General features: G+C 32.5%; 1 protein-coding gene across 3 annotated transcripts in view; it reads left to right on the top strand.

The window, feature by feature from the left end:
- The window catches only part of LRRIQ1 (leucine rich repeats and IQ motif containing 1), a 315,252-nt gene that overhangs the window by 273,808 nt on the left and 20,258 nt on the right, over positions 1-21,186 (top strand). For all 3 annotated transcript variants that reach the window (XM_031940562.1, XM_031940561.1, XM_031940563.1), the window contains one exon: positions 6,646-6,766. In XM_031940562.1, the coding sequence (XP_031796422.1) occupies positions 6,646-6,766 (121 nt within the window). The remainder of the gene's footprint in view (positions 1-6,645; positions 6,767-21,186) is intronic.

The raw sequence follows: 21,186 nt of genomic DNA, 5'->3' as shown, positions 1-21,186 counted from the left end.
TGAGTGACTATATTGGCAGTCTCTCTGTATTTCCTGTTATTCTGCATCAACCTAACCCCTAGGTTTCATTTCTTAGATTTTAGTTTCATTTCTGATTTAAATTTCATTTTTTTCTGATATTTTCTTTTTATGTAAGTATAGAAATTAAACCTTGATTCAATTCTCATACCTTAAGCATATCCTTAATTAAAATTCATAGAATTGCTTTAGGTATTAATTGAAGGCCTATAGAACTCTGACTATGTAAATGCTGTGAGGATTAGAAGTTGGGACTTTTACTATCTATTTCAGCTAAAAAATATTTAATACCAAAAGTCTTTATTTCATCATAGCTCACTTTATGCATCTAGCCACTAAGAGTACTGAAAAATCTAAAGAAAATTTGTATTCTAGTTAACGTATGGATGACAGACAACCAACTTTTAAGGGATTGTATCAATTTAAAGCATTTATAGTTATATAAAGGAAGACTTTGAGATTCCTAGTCAAAAAGAACAAGATGCACCAAAGGGACTCATATACTTGTCCATCTGGTGTATTTATTTGCCTTCACACATTTTATATAGAAATTTTTTTTTGAAAGTTTCAATTTTTTGCATAAAACCTGTCTTTACTTTCCTTCCCAATTTTGTGCTACACCACTTGGATAAAAGTTAAATTGACTAACAAGTTGCTTTCCGCTGACTACTTTTTACTAAAAGTCACTCAGCTGTCTTTCCCCCCCTTCTTATTTCAAGTTCAAACATTTCTGGAAGTCAGACTCAACATTCCCCTTCTCTCACAAAAAAGTTCTCCTGAGTTAGGCTACTTAGGCTACTTACTCATCCCGCCTGTCTCGATATTTCTTTCGCTGATTCTTCCTGTACCTAAAAAGAGTTCATTTTTTCTCCTTTTCATACTTCAAACTTCGGACTTCACAAGTCTAAATCAGTTAGCAGCTCCTCCACCACTGATTCACCTATTTACTCTTTTGAGCTTAGTAGCACTTTGTATTCCTAATGCATTTATCATCCTATTTTGTATTATGATTAGATGTTGACATAGTTTATCTTCCCCATTTAATTGTAAGTTCCTGAGAGCATGAGTTCTTTTATTTTTATTTCTATCTCAATGGTTATGACAGTGTCTTGGGTGTAGATAATATTTTAAAATATTTCTTGTTAAGAAGAAAATATATTAAGAAATCTACTAATTAATATTGCTGAGAGTTTCTGTATAATCAGGAATGTATCTATGCTTTAGTGAGAATGTCAAATTAAAGAGATCTTTATATACATTTGTGTTTATTCACTTTAAATTTATGCCACATATATTTTAGATGTACTGATTATCTTCTTCCTTAGAATGTAAGCTCATTTTGAGGAGGGATTCTACCTTCTTTGTAGTTTTCATTCTCAGCACTTAGCATGGTATCTGACACATAGTGGGCCCTTAATAAATGCTTGTGATTGAAGGGGTAAATGAATTGACCCATTGTGTTTGTGCATCCAGGGCCCTGGTGCTGGAGTGATTCTCTTAAGTTAAGCCCTTCATTTTCCAATGAAAAGTCATAGGAAGGAAATAGAAAAAATAGCATGAATAAACACAGTAGGTCCTGGCTGAAACAAATGATTAGAACAAATTTACCATTAATAAGGGATTATTTGTTATATTACAACATTGTGAAGTTAAATTGAAGTGAAGATGGGTGGGCAGAATCACTCAAAAATAATGTGAAATTCATTGTCTTGTAAATTTGTAAGGTACTGAATTATTATCAATTCTTAAAAGTATTAGTTTGGGATTTTATAGCAGGAGATTGTGGTTTTGCTTTCCTTATCTGTGTTGTATCCATCTGTATAGCCTGAGAGGAACTTAGCTTGATTCACTTTTAATTTGGAAACTATGTTTTCAGAAATGAATCTAAATATTCCCGTGGCAGCACTGATTACACTGCTAGACAAATGAGAAACAAACTTGTCCACTTACCCAAATTCTAGGTTTGCATATAAGATCCTGGATGGTACCACTTTGAAAATTGACTTTTGATTTGAAATTCTTGTCATATTCAGAAATAATTAGAGACTGACATGTGTGTTTATGTGTGTTTTAATGGAAAGAGCCAATCTTTTGCCTGTTGGTGACTCAGATGCTAATGATTTTTTCAGAAGCCACATGTTTACAAATATTTCCTTGACCTTAACCAGATACTCTTAGTGGTTTTCTTATTTTGAGGACTGCCTTCTTGATGATGTTAAGTCATAGAACTAAAATAAGTAAAAATATCTTTAAAACCTTTGGGTACATAGTGAGCGTCAACTGAAACACCAGGAATGTTCCTATGTAAGGTAACAGGTTCTATATACTTTGGTGTCAATTACTCAATAGGTATTTATTAAGGCAATGTGAATACAAAAACAAAAGTGAAACAATCCCTTCATTGAAGGGGCTTGTATTCTATTGGAGGCAAACAGTATGTACATTTATAATTATATACAAAATAAATGCCAAATTATTTCATTTAGGGAGCTTAATACTGGAAGGGATCCGTAAAGGCCTCAGGTGATAAGTAGTGCCTGAGCCAAGCTCTGAAGAACACTAAAGTTTCTAAGAGACAGTTAATGCTTTTCAGTCATGGGGGTTGCTGTGTGCAAAGCTGTGGAGCAAAGACTACTACTAATGGTATATGTGAAGAACAGTGAGGAAGCTAGTTCATCTCAGTTGTGGAGTATATGAAAAGTAATGCTTATAAAAATCCTCAGTGGCTTAAAACATAATTGACTTTTGCAAAGGCATTTGTATTTTATCCTAGGAATAATAGGGAGCCATCAGAGATTATTGGACAAAGAATGATCTGATATACTTTTGTGGTCTCATTCTGTCAACTGTATGGAGAATAGATTGGAGAAGAGAGAGAGACTGGAAGGAGGGAAAACAATTAGAAAGATATTGCAGTAGTTTAGCCTAAGGGCAAAGAGTCTTAGAAATAAGGCAGTGATTGTGTGAGTGGAGAAAAGGGTATATTAAGATGTTGTAGACGTAAAAGTGACAGAGTTTGGTGATTTGTTAACTATATGCAATAAAGGAGAGTGAGGAAATTGTGAAACTGGGCCAATGGAAGAGTAGTATCCTCTAGAGAAAAAGAAAATTTTGGAAGGATTTGGATGGGAATACAGTGCACTTTTCCTTGGGACATATGAGTATGAGATGCCCATAGAACATGCAGACATGCTACTAAGAGCTGATGATGACCAGCACAAGAGGTCCCAGGAAAGATTAGAATCACAAATACAAGTCTGGAATCCATATGCATATAAATGTAACTGAACCAATGGGAAATAAGATAGACCCCAGAGGTGAGACTTGGTTGGTTGGTTGTCTTTGTTCTTGAAGAGAGGACCAAAATGACATCAATGTGTTGAACTTAAAGTACAGTGTGGCATACTGTGGCTGGTCAGCCCACTATGACCTTGGCAAGCTCTACTACAGGTAGGTTGGGTGGGCAGAAATAGTCCATATCAGTATTTAGAACAGAGATTTCTAAATTTCCACATCTTACATTTCTTTTAAGCTACTGAAATTCTGCTTTGCTCATAGAGCAATTTCCTCTTTAATCATGCTATGGTGGGTAGGCTCCATAGAGAGGCTAGCATTGGAAAACAGAAAGCCCACATCATTATCAAAGATTATTGGAAAAGAGAAGAGGAGATGACATTGAGGAGTTTTGAGATGGAGAATATTGGCAAGGAGAGGGCTTATTTCAAATGATCTCAGTGCTAAACAGAGAGGAGAAGATGATTTGGGGGACTTGAGAGAAGAGGTTCAAAGCAATTGCACCTTAAATTTTTCACCTCGATAGTGACAATAGAAGTGTTTCACTATCAAAAACCTGCATCCCTTAAGAAAGAAGGAGGAAAAAAAAACTTTTGGAAGTAATTCAATCCAATTAGAGTTCAGACAGGTGACATCAACATGCTGTGGAACTCATCTACTGTCTTTGGGGAGACAGAATTCAGTGAAATTTGGACAGTAATTGAGGCTCTCTCTTTACTCTTGACTATTTTAAGAATACAAGTTTCATTATGGCATAGATTTGCTAGGAATATTAGGGACACTAATTTTTTTTTCAGGGTCTAAAATGATCACTAACATGAAATGTCATAGGAAGCAATATAACATACTGGAAAAAGTAGTCGTCTAATCGCCTTATTCCATTGAAAATAGTCTCTCCAGAGTTACCAATGATCTCCTAATTACCAAATCAAATGGATCTTTTTCAATCCTCATTTGTTTTTTTACTTCTCTATAGATTATCAATATTGTTTATTATTTTGTTTTCTTTGATAACTCTTCTCTAGGTTTTCAGAACACTTCTCTCCTGGTTCTTCTCCTCCCTATTGGAAAGCATGTTCCTTGTCAGTTTCCTTTGTTGGTTTTCCTTAAGTTCCCACCCTCTAACCATAGATGTTCTGGACCCTTTTTCTCTTCTATCTATATATTATGCCACTTGGTGCTCATCAGTTTCCATGAGTTTTAGTCTCTATCTCTGTGCTAACAATTGTCAAATCTATTCATCTAATCTCTTTCAGACACCTTGAAACTCAATGGATCCAAATTGAACTTGCATTTCCCCTAAAATCTCCCTGTCCTACCACTATCCTGCAAGTTCCTGAGGCTCACAGCCTGATCATCCTCAAGTCCTGATTATCTGTTATCTTCCATATCCAATCTTGGACAATTGATCCATTTCAACCATGCAGCCTATCTCTAATACTTCTCTGATACTGCCATGACTCTGGTGCAAACCCTCCTTGCCTCCCACCTGCACTATTTCATTAGCATGGTGGTACATCTGTCTGTCTCAAGTCTCACCCCATTCCACTCCATCCTTCATTCTCCCATCAAAATGATTTTCCTAAAGTTTAGGCCCAACCATGTCATCCTCTCTCCCCCCTTATTAAACAAACTCCAATGGCTCCCTATTGCCTCTAGGATAAAGTACAAAATCCTCATTTGGCACTCAAAGCTCTTTGTAACCAAACCCATTTATCCCCACACTCCATCTTTCCAATCTTCTTAAATCTTACTACTCAACACATACTATTTGAGCCAATGACACTGGCCTCCTGGGCATTCCATTAACAAGACACTCATCTCTTAACCCTCTGCATCATCTTTGGCTATCTCCCATATTGGAATGTTGCTGTCCTAATCTCCACCTCATGGCTTCCCTGACTTTAAGTCTTAACTAAAATTCTATCTTCTACAGGAAACTTTTCCCAACTTCTCTTAATTCTAGTATCTCCCCTCTGTTATTTCTTATCAAAATCTACAGATAGCTTGCTTGGTATTTATTTGTTTGCTTGTTGTCTCTCCCACTAGATCCTGAACTTCTTGAAGCCAGAAATTATCTTTTGCTTCTTTTTGTGTCCCCAAACTTAACACTGTGTCTGACACAGAGTAGGTGATTAATAAATGCTTTTTATTATCATTCACTGAAAATTGAATTATAAATCCTAATTCTGCCCTATGTGACCTTGAGAAAAGTCATTTAGCCTTTTTAGACCTCTTCTTTAAAATGGCAGGATTGAATTATATGATCTATAAAATGCTTTCTGTTCTAGAATCTAGTATGAAAAAGAAAAAACAGATTTTTCCAGAATGAAAAGAAAAAAAAGATTTTTATTTAATATGAAAGTCTTAATCAGATACTACTATTAGTATCAGATAGTACTATTATTTTTGATAACTTCATGGGTAATCAATTATTATTCTGTATAATGTATATTTTTGGTTTTGTTGTTTTTCATGTATTTTTAAATTTTCACTAAAAATCAAGGAGGATGCCTTCTCAAAGAATTCACACTCTTTATGTCTAATAATTGTTTCCAAATATCTTGAAAAATGTTCATTGCACATAGACTTCATTGGGGAAAAAGAATGAATGAATTTTAAAATTCATCTAAATCTGTTTAAGTGCTGAATATTTTAAATTTAATATTGAATGAAAATGTTATTTCGATCACCAAGAAAAAATTAATCCTTCAGTATGGGCTTAGGCAAAATATAAATGAATTTAAATATGATAATTTGAGTTTTTAATCCTCAAGATCATTTTGTATGTATTGTCATCAGTTCTAGAATATAGGGCCTTTATGTTAACTTGTATACAAATTGCAAACAATAATCTCTTTTTCAATATGATTTTTGTAATAAATGATTAGAGGATAAAAATGTTACAATTATTAATGGGACTGATACTTGTATAGGCTAAAACTTAAATATTACAGAAAATAACTAGTTCTGACATTTCTGACATTCAATTAAGAATTAAATTATATACTGGTAAATAAATGATGTTAAGCTGTTTAAGGTTTCATCAGCTGTCTGGAAGATTGATTTTCTTCAAAATTACAGTACTAAAATGTTTTCTTTTGTTGTACAGACTCAAATAGCAAACCACAATTTTGAAATCGGCTCTTATTTGCAAAAAATGCTTTGACATAGTGCATTTGTTCTGCCTGGGCAGCAATAAAGGATTGTGGTATCATTTGGAAGACGGTTGTTTGACAGAGCCTGTTTGTTTATTTGGGGTAATATGAGCTGCATTCAGAAAATGCCATATTTTGTTTCACGATTGTGTACATTCTCTCCCATTGCTTCCAGGCAAGACTTGTAAGGAGAGAAGACATGGATGTAGACCTTGTTTCCATGAACAGTGGGAGTGCTTTGGCTCAGAACAGAGAAAAAAATAATCAGGCATCCAGACACTCAGCAGAATCTTCATGTAAGTTGTGGTTTCATTCCATGTACATTTAGAAATTGCAAATGAATTGATGGAACCTAATGTCAAAGTGAATTCTTTTACAGTTAGAGGGTAGAATAGCATAAACCAGAATTAACTAAAACATGCATTTAGTGTATCCCCCCTCTTAAATATTTTCTTTTAATATGAGAACAATTAAATTATTTAAAAGATTAACAGCATGAGTTCTTATTTTAATTGTAACCTGTGATCCATTGAATTTTTTCCTATGGGTTGGATTCAACCCTTTGATCATTCATTTCTAAAATGTTTATTTTTAGCTAATTATAAAAAGTAGGCCTCATGTATCAAAGCAACGTCTTTTGGTCTTTTGATATTAATTTACTGGCCATTTTATATTAAACTAATTCCTAAATAAAAGGTATATATATATACATAGACACAAGTTTCTGATGACAGTACACTATTGTCAACAAACCATATATTTTGAAATGTTTCCCATTGAATTGTTGACAGCTATTTAGTTGTATTTAGGTTGTGTTGACTTTTTGATATTTGTAAACTTGTCATACAGATATAGTCTGTTTCAATTTGGGGAAAAAACATGTTTTGCTTATTTTAGTAAGAATTATACTATGGTTATTACTGCTAAGTATTTTATAAACATTTAATGATTATAACATTGCAATGTGAGAGTTTCACTTTTACAAATTCCAATTTTCCTTTATTCTATGGCAAAACTTCTAAAATATTATAAATTAACATAAATTTTATTTAAGCTGTTGATCTATAAAATTTGTCTTTTTGAGTTTTTAACTTCATTGGTTTTAATATTCAAGGCATATCACATGGTTTAGATATTAAACTTTAATGATATTATACTATAATATAATGATATATATGGTTGATATTGTTGACATGTTTATTTTATATTATTAATGTGCTAATTGTCTATTATAATTACTAAAATATAGGTTGATAGTGGTTAAGGGGGTGACTCTTAGAGACAGGAATGGATAAATTCAAATTCTGATATCTTACCTGTATGATTCGCTTGTCTTTTCTTCTCTTCCTCTCTCTTGATATATCTCTATATAGATATAGATATATAGATATTTATCCATATCCATATATAATATGTGTATGTTTGTGTATGTATGTATAGATATATAGTATGTCTATATATAATGTATATATACATTATGTCTTATAGATTTACATGACATATAAACATATAAACATACATATGGAAAATAAGAATATGCAAAATGTGTATATACTACATACATTATGGTATACCATACTATATATAACATAAAACAAGAGTACACAAATATATATATGTATATATGCATTTTTGTATGTGTGTATATGCTTGTATATGTATAGGCTAGACCTTATAAAATATAATCTAAATTCATACTCATGTAGAAATATGTATACTGTTGTTTTCCCTTAGTGAAATATAAGTTCTTGAAAACTGTTTTCACTTTTGTCTTTGAATCCTGGAGATTTAGCAGAGTGACTAGCAAAAAGATCATTGCTTAATAAATCCTTATTGAATCAAATTGAAGTCAATTGAAACTTGACCCCAGATAATGTCACTTAACTTCTCAATATTTCAGGCAACTCTCTAAAACTATCATTTACAGAGGAATTACTGATCATCATCAGTGAAGGGAGTAAACCCATATTGATGAAGTTGCAGGTCCCAATAAAAAAGCATTAATTAATTCATTAAATTAGAGTTTTAAAAGTGCATTATGAATACAATGACATATCTGAATGAAGGAAAAAAAAAGAAAAGCAAAAACTTCAGTCAATTCTCAAAGATGTTCATTTTTAAAATAATCAGTAGATCATAATTTTTTACTTTTCATCCAAATATTTGGTATTGTATAGATAGAACAATAGTTAAAAGACATCCATTTATAAATCCAAGAACAATACTAATGGTTTGAATCTCAATCTTTGTTAATATTCTGCTACATATCAACTCTGTAACCTTGGACTATATCATCTAACTGCTCTCAACATCATTTTATTCATCTGCAAAATTAGGGGAAAGGACTAAATGGTCTCTTAAGCTCATTTTAACATAGTACTTGGCATATAATAAACACTTAATAAATAATGTCTGACTGATTTTAGCTCTAGCATTCTATGAATCTATTAATAATTCTTGTATTCCTTTCTCTGCTTATTTGAAAACCGTATCCTAAATCAGTACCCACCCCAGAGACTAGCTATATTATTTCCCTGGTCAAGTCACTTCACCCCAGCCTCTATCTATAAAATAGAAATAATAATTACCTTTATCCCATAGCTTTGTTGTGAAGATCAAATGAAATAATGTATATAAAATACTTTGCACACCTTAAAAAATACATCATTGTAGTTTTTAAATTTTAATTGTCTTTCTTTTTTTATTATTTTTATTTTGAGGGTTTTTCATATTAGTATAGAAAAGTAAAACAAAATCTATTTCTTTACTGCAATCAAAGCTATTTTTTAAAATTAGTTTTATAAATACAGTATTTTCCTACCAATGAATATATATTCAGCCCAGAATTTATAATTGGTATTATTTTTCAGTCTATTTTATATATTATAATACTCACACTGATAAGTTGCATAATTAAAATTGTTTCATTTACCAATTTCATTAGATTTATTAGAATATTATATTATATATATGAAAATTATAAGAACATAATCAATAAACAAGCAAATCACAACATGCTCATACTCATTCTTTTGATCATAAATTTTATTCCATTATCAAATCCCATTTGTAGCATTATATTGCTTAGTCACATCCTTGAAGAAATGATTTGCCATTATCCTGGTAAGTTTCAGATTAATTGCCAGTAGAATACAGTTGTTTATCAGTGTCCAAACACTTGTGCCCTCCAAGTCTTTTCTAGTCTTAGAATCATAACATTGAATGATAGGATTTAATTTAATTAAAAAATATTTCTTTACAACTTGCAGCTAGCTAGGTGACTGTAAGAATTTGAAAGTTTGTTATTTGAAGGTAGTAAAGGATTCATTTGAAGGTAGTAAAGTATTGAGCTGCTACAGGAAAGGACAAAAGTACTTACTCTTTTTCTCTGGCCTCTCTGCCAACCTCCAGAATATTATATCATTAGTCTTAGTAATATATGTATTTACACCTAAAAATGTGTATACATGTATATATACATACCCATATATTAATCCATATACTATTATTCTCCCTGATATAATGTTTTTGAAAGACAAAAACTATTTTCATTTTTGTCTTTGTACCCTGAGGACCTTACCCAGTGAGTAGAACCCCTTTGAATGAGATAGAATTCCAAAGATTTAGACAGAATCTATTCTCACACTGCTTCTATGCCCAATATATCCATCACCTGATGCTTCATCCAGCCCTCAGTGAGAGCTGGGCAGAGTCATGGATGAATACTTATTATTAGGCCTTTACTAATTCTTTCAGCTTTATAGGACCTTACTGAAGTGGTGGTTCAGTGGTACAGGTTTTGAGAATCGGGATGACTTCCATTCCACAATAAGATGTACCAAAAGGAGTAAATAAAACCTATATATAATACAATATACATGGTAAAGGGTGAATATGAAAGGGGTGGCACATAGTGTTAAAAATTAGATATTACATCTAAATAGATCAGATTACAATTGTCTTAGTTTACTGTAGTTCCTGGGCTTTTAATCACTTGCTTATTATTATTCTATAACCACTTTTAACATAACAATCATTATTAATCACTTACCTATTATTTTTTATTTTCTGTGCCTCTGAGGCAATCATCTAATTCAGAACTAAGTCAGACATTTTGCCCCAAGGAAGAAAATTTGTTCCTGGGTAGAAAATTGAAAGGGCCTAGATAACACTTATAATCCCCTATCAAAGAAGGCTAGACCTAGCTTGGTGAGAAAATGGGGAGAGTTAAGGAGAAGTTAAATTGAATGGATCAAGGGGAGGGGAAGGGGGAATGGGAAGAGAGAGTGGATAGCTAGCAGGGTCCAATCTCCAGCACTTTCCCAATATGAGTGTTGATTATCTTGGACTTCCAATTAAAAGGGAGGAGAGTGGACAGATGAAAGTAGTAACCTACTTCCTCCTCCCACCATTTAATGAAGGCTGAAAAAGACAGTTCCCTTTCTCCTCAGAGGAAACTTTTGGACTATTCTCTCTGGGAATGGATTTGGGGCTAGAATATGTCCAGAAGGGCTAAGCCTCTTCTGATTTTTCTTTATCCTTTTTTCATTTTGACAAATGACCAGTGTTTGGGAATGGCCTAACCAAAAATAAGCTTAGGTCATGTGTCAGAAGGCCAAATTTTCACAATCTGATTATATTCAGCACCAGACTGAAATTCATTGAACTTGGTTCTATTCCTATCTCTTACACTGACTCTTAATCTGTTTTTTTCTTCTCTAAAATGAAGGAGTTGATAAAGTGGTCTTTAAGGTTTGATGATCTGGGGGATTTGACTTCCATTCAAAAATCTACTCAGTTTAGTCTTAATTTCCACAGGCATTTAATAAAGCTTTCCTCTCTGTCTTCAAATTGTCATTTCTCTGGGATCTCAGCTGTCTCCTCTTTAATATTAAAGAGGAAATCTTAAGAATCTAGGCAAGTGGGAAGAAAATGAGTTCTGAGTTCTACCCTTACCACCTAAAATGAACAAAAAAGGCTTCTAACAATATACCACCAATGACAAGAAGAAAAAAATTAAACAAATCAGTACAAGGTACTTTTTATAGCAACTAATTGAAGCATATCTCATAGAAAAATATTATTGTAGCTTCTGACTCCATTCCCATCACTCCTATACTCAGAGCCACACTAATACAGCTGAAATATACCCAAGTCCCAAGTAACTATTACAGTTTTAGGTATAAGTTTTTGAGGTAAAATCTATGGCGGCATCTCATTTTGACAAATGGTGCTGAAGTCTCTGAATCAAACCAATGGTGAGCCTTGGCAGAAGGAAAGGTAAATAGAAGGGGCTTATCAACAGAGTCTGTCTGAACGATTGTCCTTAACGATTTGCTCCTTCCTCTTCCTCTATAGCATTGGAAGCCAAGAACCTAATCAATCCAGAGAGAAGGTTAAGGGTAGGAAAAATTTGATGGCTGTGATAAAATGAATCCAAAGATATGGTCATTTTGCAGCTACCCAATACAGTGCTTGAGGAAGCAGATAGTTGGCAGTAGTAATGAGGGAAAGTTAAAGCCCAGCTCAAAAAAAAACAAAACAAAACTTTTTACATTTCCCATCAACAGTATCCTGGGGACCTTCTACCCAATGCATTGGAGTTATTCTCATGAATCAAATTAGTCTCCAAGGCTAACCTAACAATGGAAAGAAAAAAAACTGCTGAAAGAAAGTTAGATCCCAAAAGAATTGGATTGAGAAAGATGGATCAAAGGTCATGAATTCAGAGTTAGAAGGAGCTTTAGACAATATAAAGCTTAACATCCTTGTTTTATTGATGATGGAACTGAGAGACTGAGATTTACCCAAGGTCAGGTAGCTTCTAAATATGGTGTTTTTGATATAATAATGAAATATGAAATTTTAACATTCCTGATTATAAATCTAATGTCCTGCTTCTCACTGTAGCAGATACAGTGACTTTTTGGAATCTCCCTGCTATGGTGACCCAAATGGGTACTTCCACCTTAAGAACCACAGAACAACTATAATGACCTGGGGGGAATAAAGAATAGAGGAAGAGAAATTATGCTGTGCTTTATTTGGAATTAGCTAATAATGAAGATAAGAGATTAAGCATTTTTAAATGTTGTGATTTATTCAGAATTAGCTAATAATGAAGATGAGACTAAGCATTTTTTTTAAAAAAAATTAAATTTTGGCAAATTTTCTTTTAAAACAAGAAACCATAGATGAATCAATAAAAAAACTTCTGACAAAGAAAAATGAGTAAACCATCTGAGAAGATTGGATCATTATATACAAGTATTATGCAGCCTATAAAACTGAATCATAATCATCCAAGAAGAGTGAAAATATTACAATGGTTTCTTTGAGACTCCTAAAAATAAAAATGTAATGATGCAAATAACAGCAAAAATATTAACTGATGAAATTTTAAAAATATAAATGTAATATGAAATTAATATCTGTAGTAAAGTAGTAGATAATTTAGAATAAATGACAGAAACACTTTCCAAAACATTATCTATGGTAAAGAGAACAAAATAAATTAAAAGGCAAAAATTTAGAAGCAGAAGAAGAAATAAAGTAAAAAAAATGAGAGTAAAATTAAAATAGTGAATTTGAAGATAGAATTTTAAGAGGTAATTTTAAGAAAAATATGATGGAAAAAATTTAAATACTATGCCTTTGTTGTATAGTATAGCAAATAGCAAAGGACTGCTCAAGATAATACACAGAACAACAAAGGAACAACAAAAGAAAATTCAAGTTAAACTAAACTCAGTAAGAAATGTCAAGATCAAACTTTACAATTACAAAATCAACCTATCAGCATTAGATCCTTACCATGTGCCAAGTATAGTATTAAACCATGGGGATACAAAAACAGATCCTTCCCTCAAGAATCTTACAATCTACTGGGAGATACAACTTACAAACAAGTATGTACAAAGTAAACAGTACAGGATTAAACAGGAAATAACAGAAAAGAGACACTAGAATTAAGGGGGTTTGGGAGAAACTTCCAGTAAAAGATGGGATTTTAGTTGCAACTTAAATTAAGCTTACTTAAGTAAGCCAGGGAAATCGGTACTTGTGTATAGATAAGAGAGAATTCTAGGGATGGGGGACAACCAGAAAAAAAAAATGTTTGAAGCAAAAAGATGGAAAATCTTGTTCATGGAACAGCAAAAACACCAATGTCACTGGATTAAAGTGTACATTTTGGGGGGTAAATTATTAAAAAAAAAAAAGACTGGAAACGGGGCCAGATTATGAAGGTCTCTGAATTGCCAAACAAATATTTGATACCTGAAGCAATAGGCAGTCACTGAAATTGATTGACTAAAGAGATGACTTGATTAGACCCAGGTTTTAGGAAAAATCACTTTAGTGGCTAAATGAAGGATGGATTGAAGTAAAAAGAGATTTGTGCAGACACAGCAGAAATCTTATCGCAGTAATTGAGACATGAGGTGATAAGGGTCTACAATCAAATAAAGGCAGTGCAGTGTCAGAGGAAAAGGAGATAAATTTAAGAGAAAGGTAAAATCACCAGACTTTGGTATCTGTTTAGATGTGGAGCAGGAGGTGAATGATAGTAAGGAGTCCAGGATGATATCTTTGTTGAGAGTCTAAGGGACTGGGAGGATGCTGTTGCTCTTTCCAGTAATAGGAAAGGTGAGTGAAGGAAGGTTTTTTTTGGGGGGGGAGATGAATTCTATTTTTGGATATGTTGAATTTAAGATGCTTACCGAATATACAACTTCAAATTTCTGAAAGGTAACTGGAGATGTGAGATTGGAGATCAGCAGAGAGTTTCAGGCAGGATAAGTAGATATGAGAATCATCAGCATAGGAATGATAACTAAATCTATAGATCATGATGAGATCACCAAATGAAGTAGAATAAAGGGAGAAGAGAAAGAAGAACCAGGTTGAAAATTGAGAGACACCTATAATCTAAAAGAGGAAAGGGAATAGCAAAGGAAATAGAGAAAGAGCAATCAGATAGTTAGAAGGAGAAGCAAGCAAGACTAATATCCCCAAAAAACGTAGACAAGAAAGTTTCCGGGGAGAGAGTGAACCACAATGTTTTAGGTTACGTAGAGGTCAAAGCTATTGAGGATATTGGAAAGGGTACTGGATTTGGCAATTCAGACATCATTAATAACTTTGATGTGAGCAATTTCTGTGGTATTAATAAGGTTGAAAGCTGAATTGTAAAGAGTCAAAAAGAACATAAGAGGAGAGAATATCAAGACACCTATTGTATTTGGCCTTTTAGAGGAGGTTAGTTGTAAAGGACAAAAGAGCAGCAAAGGAATAATCAAATGAGGGCTCTTACAGCAGTGAGGGGACAGGCATGTTTATAAGCAGCAGGGAATTAACTAGTAGATAGGGAGAGATTGAAAATAAATAGAAGACTGGGGATCACAGAGTGGGCAGTCTATTGGAGGAAACAGGATAGGATGGGATCATTTGAATAAGTAAGGAATTAGCCTAAAACCACTTCATTGTGTGAGACAAAGATAAAGGAGAGGATATTTTCACAAGACTTCTGAGTGACAGAAGTTGAGGAAGAGGGGAGAAGAAGGAGATCATGAAAAATGGATCAATTTTTTTTTTTTTTTCTGTAAAATGCTTCTTAATTGAGGTAGTAGAATGAGGGGGGAGACATGAGAGGTTTGGAGAATGGTGAAAAAGTTTGGAAGAACCTCTATGAAGAAGTGGAAAGGAAACAAAGGTTTGAGCTTCCCAGCATATTCAGTTTATTAAGCAATGTAGACCAATTGCTTAACAAATCAGAAACGGCTCTCTTCCTTAGTTTTGGAATTAAACCTCAAATACAGGGGGGGAGACAGATTTATACATTAAAAACAGTTTTTGAAAAGACAAATTAATTGAAGGAAAATCATCTGGATACAAAATTAGGTAATCTGATTTCTAATTGGAAGAAAGATTAGGGACTTTCCAGGTTTGCAAAGGGAGAGCAAATAGGTATAATTTCCTGAAATCAGAAAAAGAAGTGTCCTACTTCTCCCCCACCCCCTTCCCAGCCAAGTGTATTTCAAAGGGACAAGTAAACAATAACTGATTAATCAGTATGGAGCCAGTGTTATGGTAAGACATAGGGTTGCTTGAGATGTATAATTCTGAAAAAAACACCTTGCATAAGTGTGGTGTTTTTCTTCTTTAATATAACAATAGTTCTCTCTGGGAGCAGGTTTCTTGGGGAGGTTTTCTGGAGGCAGCCTTCATTTCAGTTAAAAGTAATAATTACTCCAAATTACTCCAAATTCAAATCTTTTATTTCTTATCTCTTTCCATGGGCCCGGTTAGCTCAGAGGTCCATCTCTCTGCTTGGTTCCAAGAGCTCTTGCAGATTGTCCCTTGCTTCTGCCTCTGCTTTCTTCAGCTTCCAGCCAGCACCTCCTTGCCTGGGGCTGGGCAGCTTTCTTGGAGAGCCTTTCAGAGCAGCCTTGGTCTCAGTGGGGGAAGTGCAGGAGCCCAGCCACCACAGCTGTGTGAGATGAAGTGAATCTGGTTATGCCTTCGAGAGAGGGCTTCTCCTGAACTGATTTGACGTTCTTCTCAACGTTTTCAGCTCAACTCCCCGAGAGAACCCCTGTCTGTTTCTTATATATGATTTCTTCTGAGAGAGTGGGATTATGGGTTTCCCCAGAGTGCTCTCTGGCCCTGAGAGCTTCAAGGGATATCTCATACTAAACCCTGAAATCTCCCAAACGTGTGAACTCCAATGAGTACTTAAATTCATTAGTGAGCTAGAGGATTTGCTAAGTACCATGCTAAATTAGCACTTTGTAAGGATTCCAACACATAAGTCTTTAGATCTGACTGGGTTCTGGTAAGCATAACCTAGGTCCTTAGTTAAGAGTCTATAAGCAGCATTGGGTAGAGATTTCCAATACCACAGAGCTAGGTTCAAGCAAAGTAATAAAGTCCTCTCACAATTCCCATAATTGAATAAGTTTTTTTCACAAGACAGAAATAGATACATAAATGTATAGAAAGGAAAATGAGTTAGCTCCAGAATTGAGTCATAAAATTGAATCACTATGGTTTCACTTAATTCCCATCACCACTTGCTATTCTAAATTACTTGATTAACTTTTAAGTCCTCTAAGCATTGTAGGCAGGATTTGAGGAGGAGAAAAAAAAATATGAGCCAGGGACTTCTTCCTCATTAAGTAAGGAAGATAGTAGTTTGGGGGGTGAGGCCTACAGACAACAGCAGAATTCTGATTGAGCTGTAGATATTAATGGCATTAACGTTCAAATCAAGAGAGGTTATTGAGGCAGGGGGAGAACCTGGAAATAACAATGGGGAATGGTGAGTATAACAACTCTCACATCTGTACCACTGAGGTAAGAAGAATGAGTAAAAGTACAGTCAGTTCCAGAAAGTGAGACCAGGGAAGCTCTATCATATACTTTTTTTCATTATTCCATGATGCTTTTACAAAAAAAAAAAAAAAAAGAAATGATTACATTTAGGGCAAAAAAGAATCACAAACAAATATAAAGAATAAATAATAAAAACATTTTCCTTACTATTTTACACTAAACATAACAATTCATTTAACAAACAAAACAAACTGTAAATGGGAGTTTTAAATGGAGATTTAAATGGAAGTTTAGAGAACAATATGATGAATCATAATAAGTAGTTAAACAATGCAATAAAGAATGATAACAATGAACTAATAATACAAAAACTTAAGTGCTCAGATAAAACAGTTCTCACAAGAAAATTCATCTCTCTCAAAACTTATATCTTTAAATGGAAAAACCCAATATTGATGAAGTGAGTACATAATAAGACTAAAAAATTAATACATTAACTCTAAAAACTACAAAAAAAGATGTGCTGAAAGTTATTTAAAAATCAGATATAGAACTAACAAAACTGAAGTGATTTTTAAAAAGTAACAAAAATAAATACATCATTAATGATAAAAAGGGGGTCAAATTTCCAAAATTAAAAAAAAAAAAGCCTTGACAATGTGGATTAACAGAAAACCAAGGGAATTATCAGGAACATGTTGGTATACTAGCAAAAGCTAGAAATCAAAAGAAGAAATTAAGTATAAAGATATGAAGCATAAAACATAGGTAAGAATAGAGATTTTGAGCAAATCAGTTTCAGAGTTGTAAAATATTCCAACATAAACATGTAAAATAGTAGCAAAAAGTAGATCCCATCATTACAAAGTATCTAGAGAAATATTTGCCACTTTTTATCACAAAAGGAGAAAAAGGGTTGGAAGAAGAAGGATGTCATGATAAACTAGTTGAAAACTTATAAAAATATTTTAAAACTAAAAGACATCATTTTAGTAAGCAATAATAAAAGCAGATATTAGTTTATTCTCATTGAATTTATCAAATCTTGCCAAAAGTAAATTTACCTTGGAATGTCTTTATAACACAGTTAAGAAACTAAAATTAAAGAAATTCCATAAATGATATTCATATGAACCTAATTAGCAATGTGTTGACAAAGAAACTTACAAATAACTAAGTTATATAGATTCATTCATCAAAAATAAAGCTTTCTTTTTTATCATATATTGGAGCAAAAAAAATATATATAATCAGATGCAGAAAACCAGAAATATTAAATATATTCTTTTCTAATCATAATGCAACAAAATTATATTTAATATACTTAATGAAGGAACAGATTAAAAGTTAATTGGAAACTAAATAACTTTTAAAAATGGGTGGAGCTAGGAACAAATCATAACATAATAATTTTATTAAAGAGAGCAATAATAATGAGACAACATATCAAAACTTAAAGTGTGCAGTAAATTTGGCAAAGAAAATTTATATAATTAAATGCTTACTACAATAAATTAAAGAAAATGAAGATCAATGAACTGAGTATGCACTTCTAAAAAGCTAGAAAAAGAACAAATTAAAAATCCTCAAATACCAAATTGGAAATCCTGAAAAGTAAAGGTTACACTATTAAAATTGAATATAAGAAAGTCATTGAATTAATAAATAAAACTGATTTGGTTTTATGAAAAAAATCAACAGATAAATCATTGGTAAGTATGATTTTTTTTAAAGACAAGAAAGCCAAATCATTAGTATCAAAACTGAAAAAGGTAAATACACTCAAGGAAGGTAAAATTAGAAGTTATTAGGAGTTAGTTTGCCAAATTTATGACTATAAATTTAAAAAGCTTAAGTGAAATGGAAGAATATTTACAAAAATGTAAACTACTAATATTAAAGAAATTCCATAAATGATATTTTATTAGATTAACTGCAAAGGAAATAGATTATCTAAAGTAGCCTATTTTAGAAAAAGAAATTGAACAAGCCATAAGTAAATGTTTTTCCTAAGGGAAAAAAAAGAAACATCAGAACCAGATAGATTTATAAGTGAATTTTACTAAATATTTAAAGATCAACTAATTCAAGTATTAAATAATTTGGGATAATAGACAGTCCTATCAAACTCCTTTAATGAAACAAATATGGTGCTGATAACTAAAGCAGGAAGAACAAAAAGAATGAAAGAAAATCATAGACCAATTTCACCAATGAATATTGACACATAAATCCTAAATAAATTCTAGCTAGGAGACTACAACATATATATAGTGAACAATTAGGATTTATAGCAACAATGCAAGGCTGATTCAGTTGTGAGCAAAACTATTAACGCAATCAAACATATCAATAACAAAATCAGTAAAAATTATAAGATTATATTATTAGATGCAGAAAAAGCTTTTGACAAAATAACAGTATTCATTCCTATTAAAACATTTGAAGCATAATTATAATTTTTTTCTTAAAATGATAAGAAGCATATTATCTTCAATGTTATACTAGAAATGCTAGCAGTAGCAATAAAAAAAAAAGAAAAAAGAAATGAATTAGAATGAATGGTAAGGAAATAAACTATTAATTTTTACAAATTAAATGATGGTATACTTAGAAAATTTTAGAGGTTCAACTAAAAATTAGTTGAAACAATAATTGTAGCAAAGTAACAGGATACAAAATAAACCCACATAAATCATCAGCATTTCTATATATTACCCACAAAGTTCCACAAGAAGAGATGTAAAAGATATTTCATTTCAAAAAATCATAGACCATGTAATACATCTGGGAGTATATCTGGCAAGACAAATTAAGGAATTGCACGAACATAATTATAAAAATTTTTGTGTAAATAAAGTTTTGTTTAAATAACTGCAGACATTTCATGGTTCATGAATGGAGCAAACTAGTATGATAAATATGACAATTTTGCTTAATCTATTTATTTAATAACATCCCTATTAAACTACAAAAACATGTATCACACTTGGAAAAAATACAAAATTCATTTGGGAAAAATGATCAATCAACAATATCAAAGGAATTAATGGGGAGGGGAATGTAAAAAAGGACATAATAAGTATTTATCAAAAGTATCTGCCACCAGTTACAAAGTAGAAGAAAGATCAATGGAATAGAATAGGCATGTTATACACAGTAGTAAATGCAGTAGTAAATGACTATCGTAACTTCGTGTTAGATAAATGCAAAGAAATTGATAATAATGATACCACTATACTCCTTTCAGATTGGCTAAGATGACAGAAAAAATAATGATAAATTTTGGAGGGAATGTTGGGACAACTGATAAGAATACTCATACATTTTTGGTGGAGTTGTGAACTGATTCAGCCATTTTGGAGCACAATTTGGAACTATGTCCAAAGGGCTATCAAACTGTGCATATCCTTTGATCCAGGAGTGCTACTATGGGACCTGTATCCCAAAAAAATCTTAAAGGAGGGAAAGGGACCCACATGTGCAAAAATGTTTGTGCAGCCGTTTTGGTAGTAGCAAGAAATTGGAAACTGAGGGTATACCCATCAAATGGAGAATAGCTGATGTTATAGAATATTATTTGTAAGATAAGATCAACAGGATAATTTCAGAGAGGCCTGGAGAGACTTACATGAACTGATGCAAAGTGAAGTATGTAGAACCAAGAGAACATTGTACACAGCAACAAGATTATGTGATGATTAACTCTGATGGATTTGGCTCTTTTCAATAATGAGGTGATTCATACCAATTTCAATAGACTTGTGATGGAGAGAGCCATTTGTATGCAAAGAGAGGACTATGGAGATTGAATGTGGATCACAATATAGTATTTTTCACTTTTTTTGTTGTTTGCTTATTTTTTGCTTTCTAATTTTTTTCCATTTTGATCCGATTTTTCTTTTGCAGCATGAAAAATGCAGAAATAGGTACAGAAGAACTGCACATGTTTAACATACATTGGATTACTTGCTGTCTAGGGAAGGAGGATGGGGGAAGGGAGGGAGAAAATTTGGAACACAAAAGTTTTGCAAGGGTGAATGTTGAAAACTATGCATATATTTTGAAAATAAAGAACTGTTATTAGATAAATGTAAAGATCTAAGCTTTGAGGATAAGAAATCACTATTTGGTAAAAATTTCTAGGAAAACTGAAAAGCAATCTGGCAGAAACTAGGTATAGAACAATATCCTACACTGTCTTCCAAGAAAAGGTCAAAAATGGATATATGACCTAGATATAAAGGGAGATATTATAAGTAAATTAGAAGAGCATGGAACACATTACTTACCAGATTCATAGATAAGATAATTTATGAATAAATAGAGCTTATTGTGGAGTGTAAAATTTATAATTTTGGTCATATTAACTTAAAATTTT

The sequence above is a fragment of the Sarcophilus harrisii genome, chromosome 5, assembly GCF_902635505.1.
Source record: "Sarcophilus harrisii chromosome 5, mSarHar1.11, whole genome shotgun sequence".
NCBI lineage: Eukaryota > Metazoa > Chordata > Mammalia > Dasyuromorphia > Dasyuridae > Sarcophilus > Sarcophilus harrisii.
This window is presented reverse-complemented; position numbering and strand designations above follow the sequence as displayed.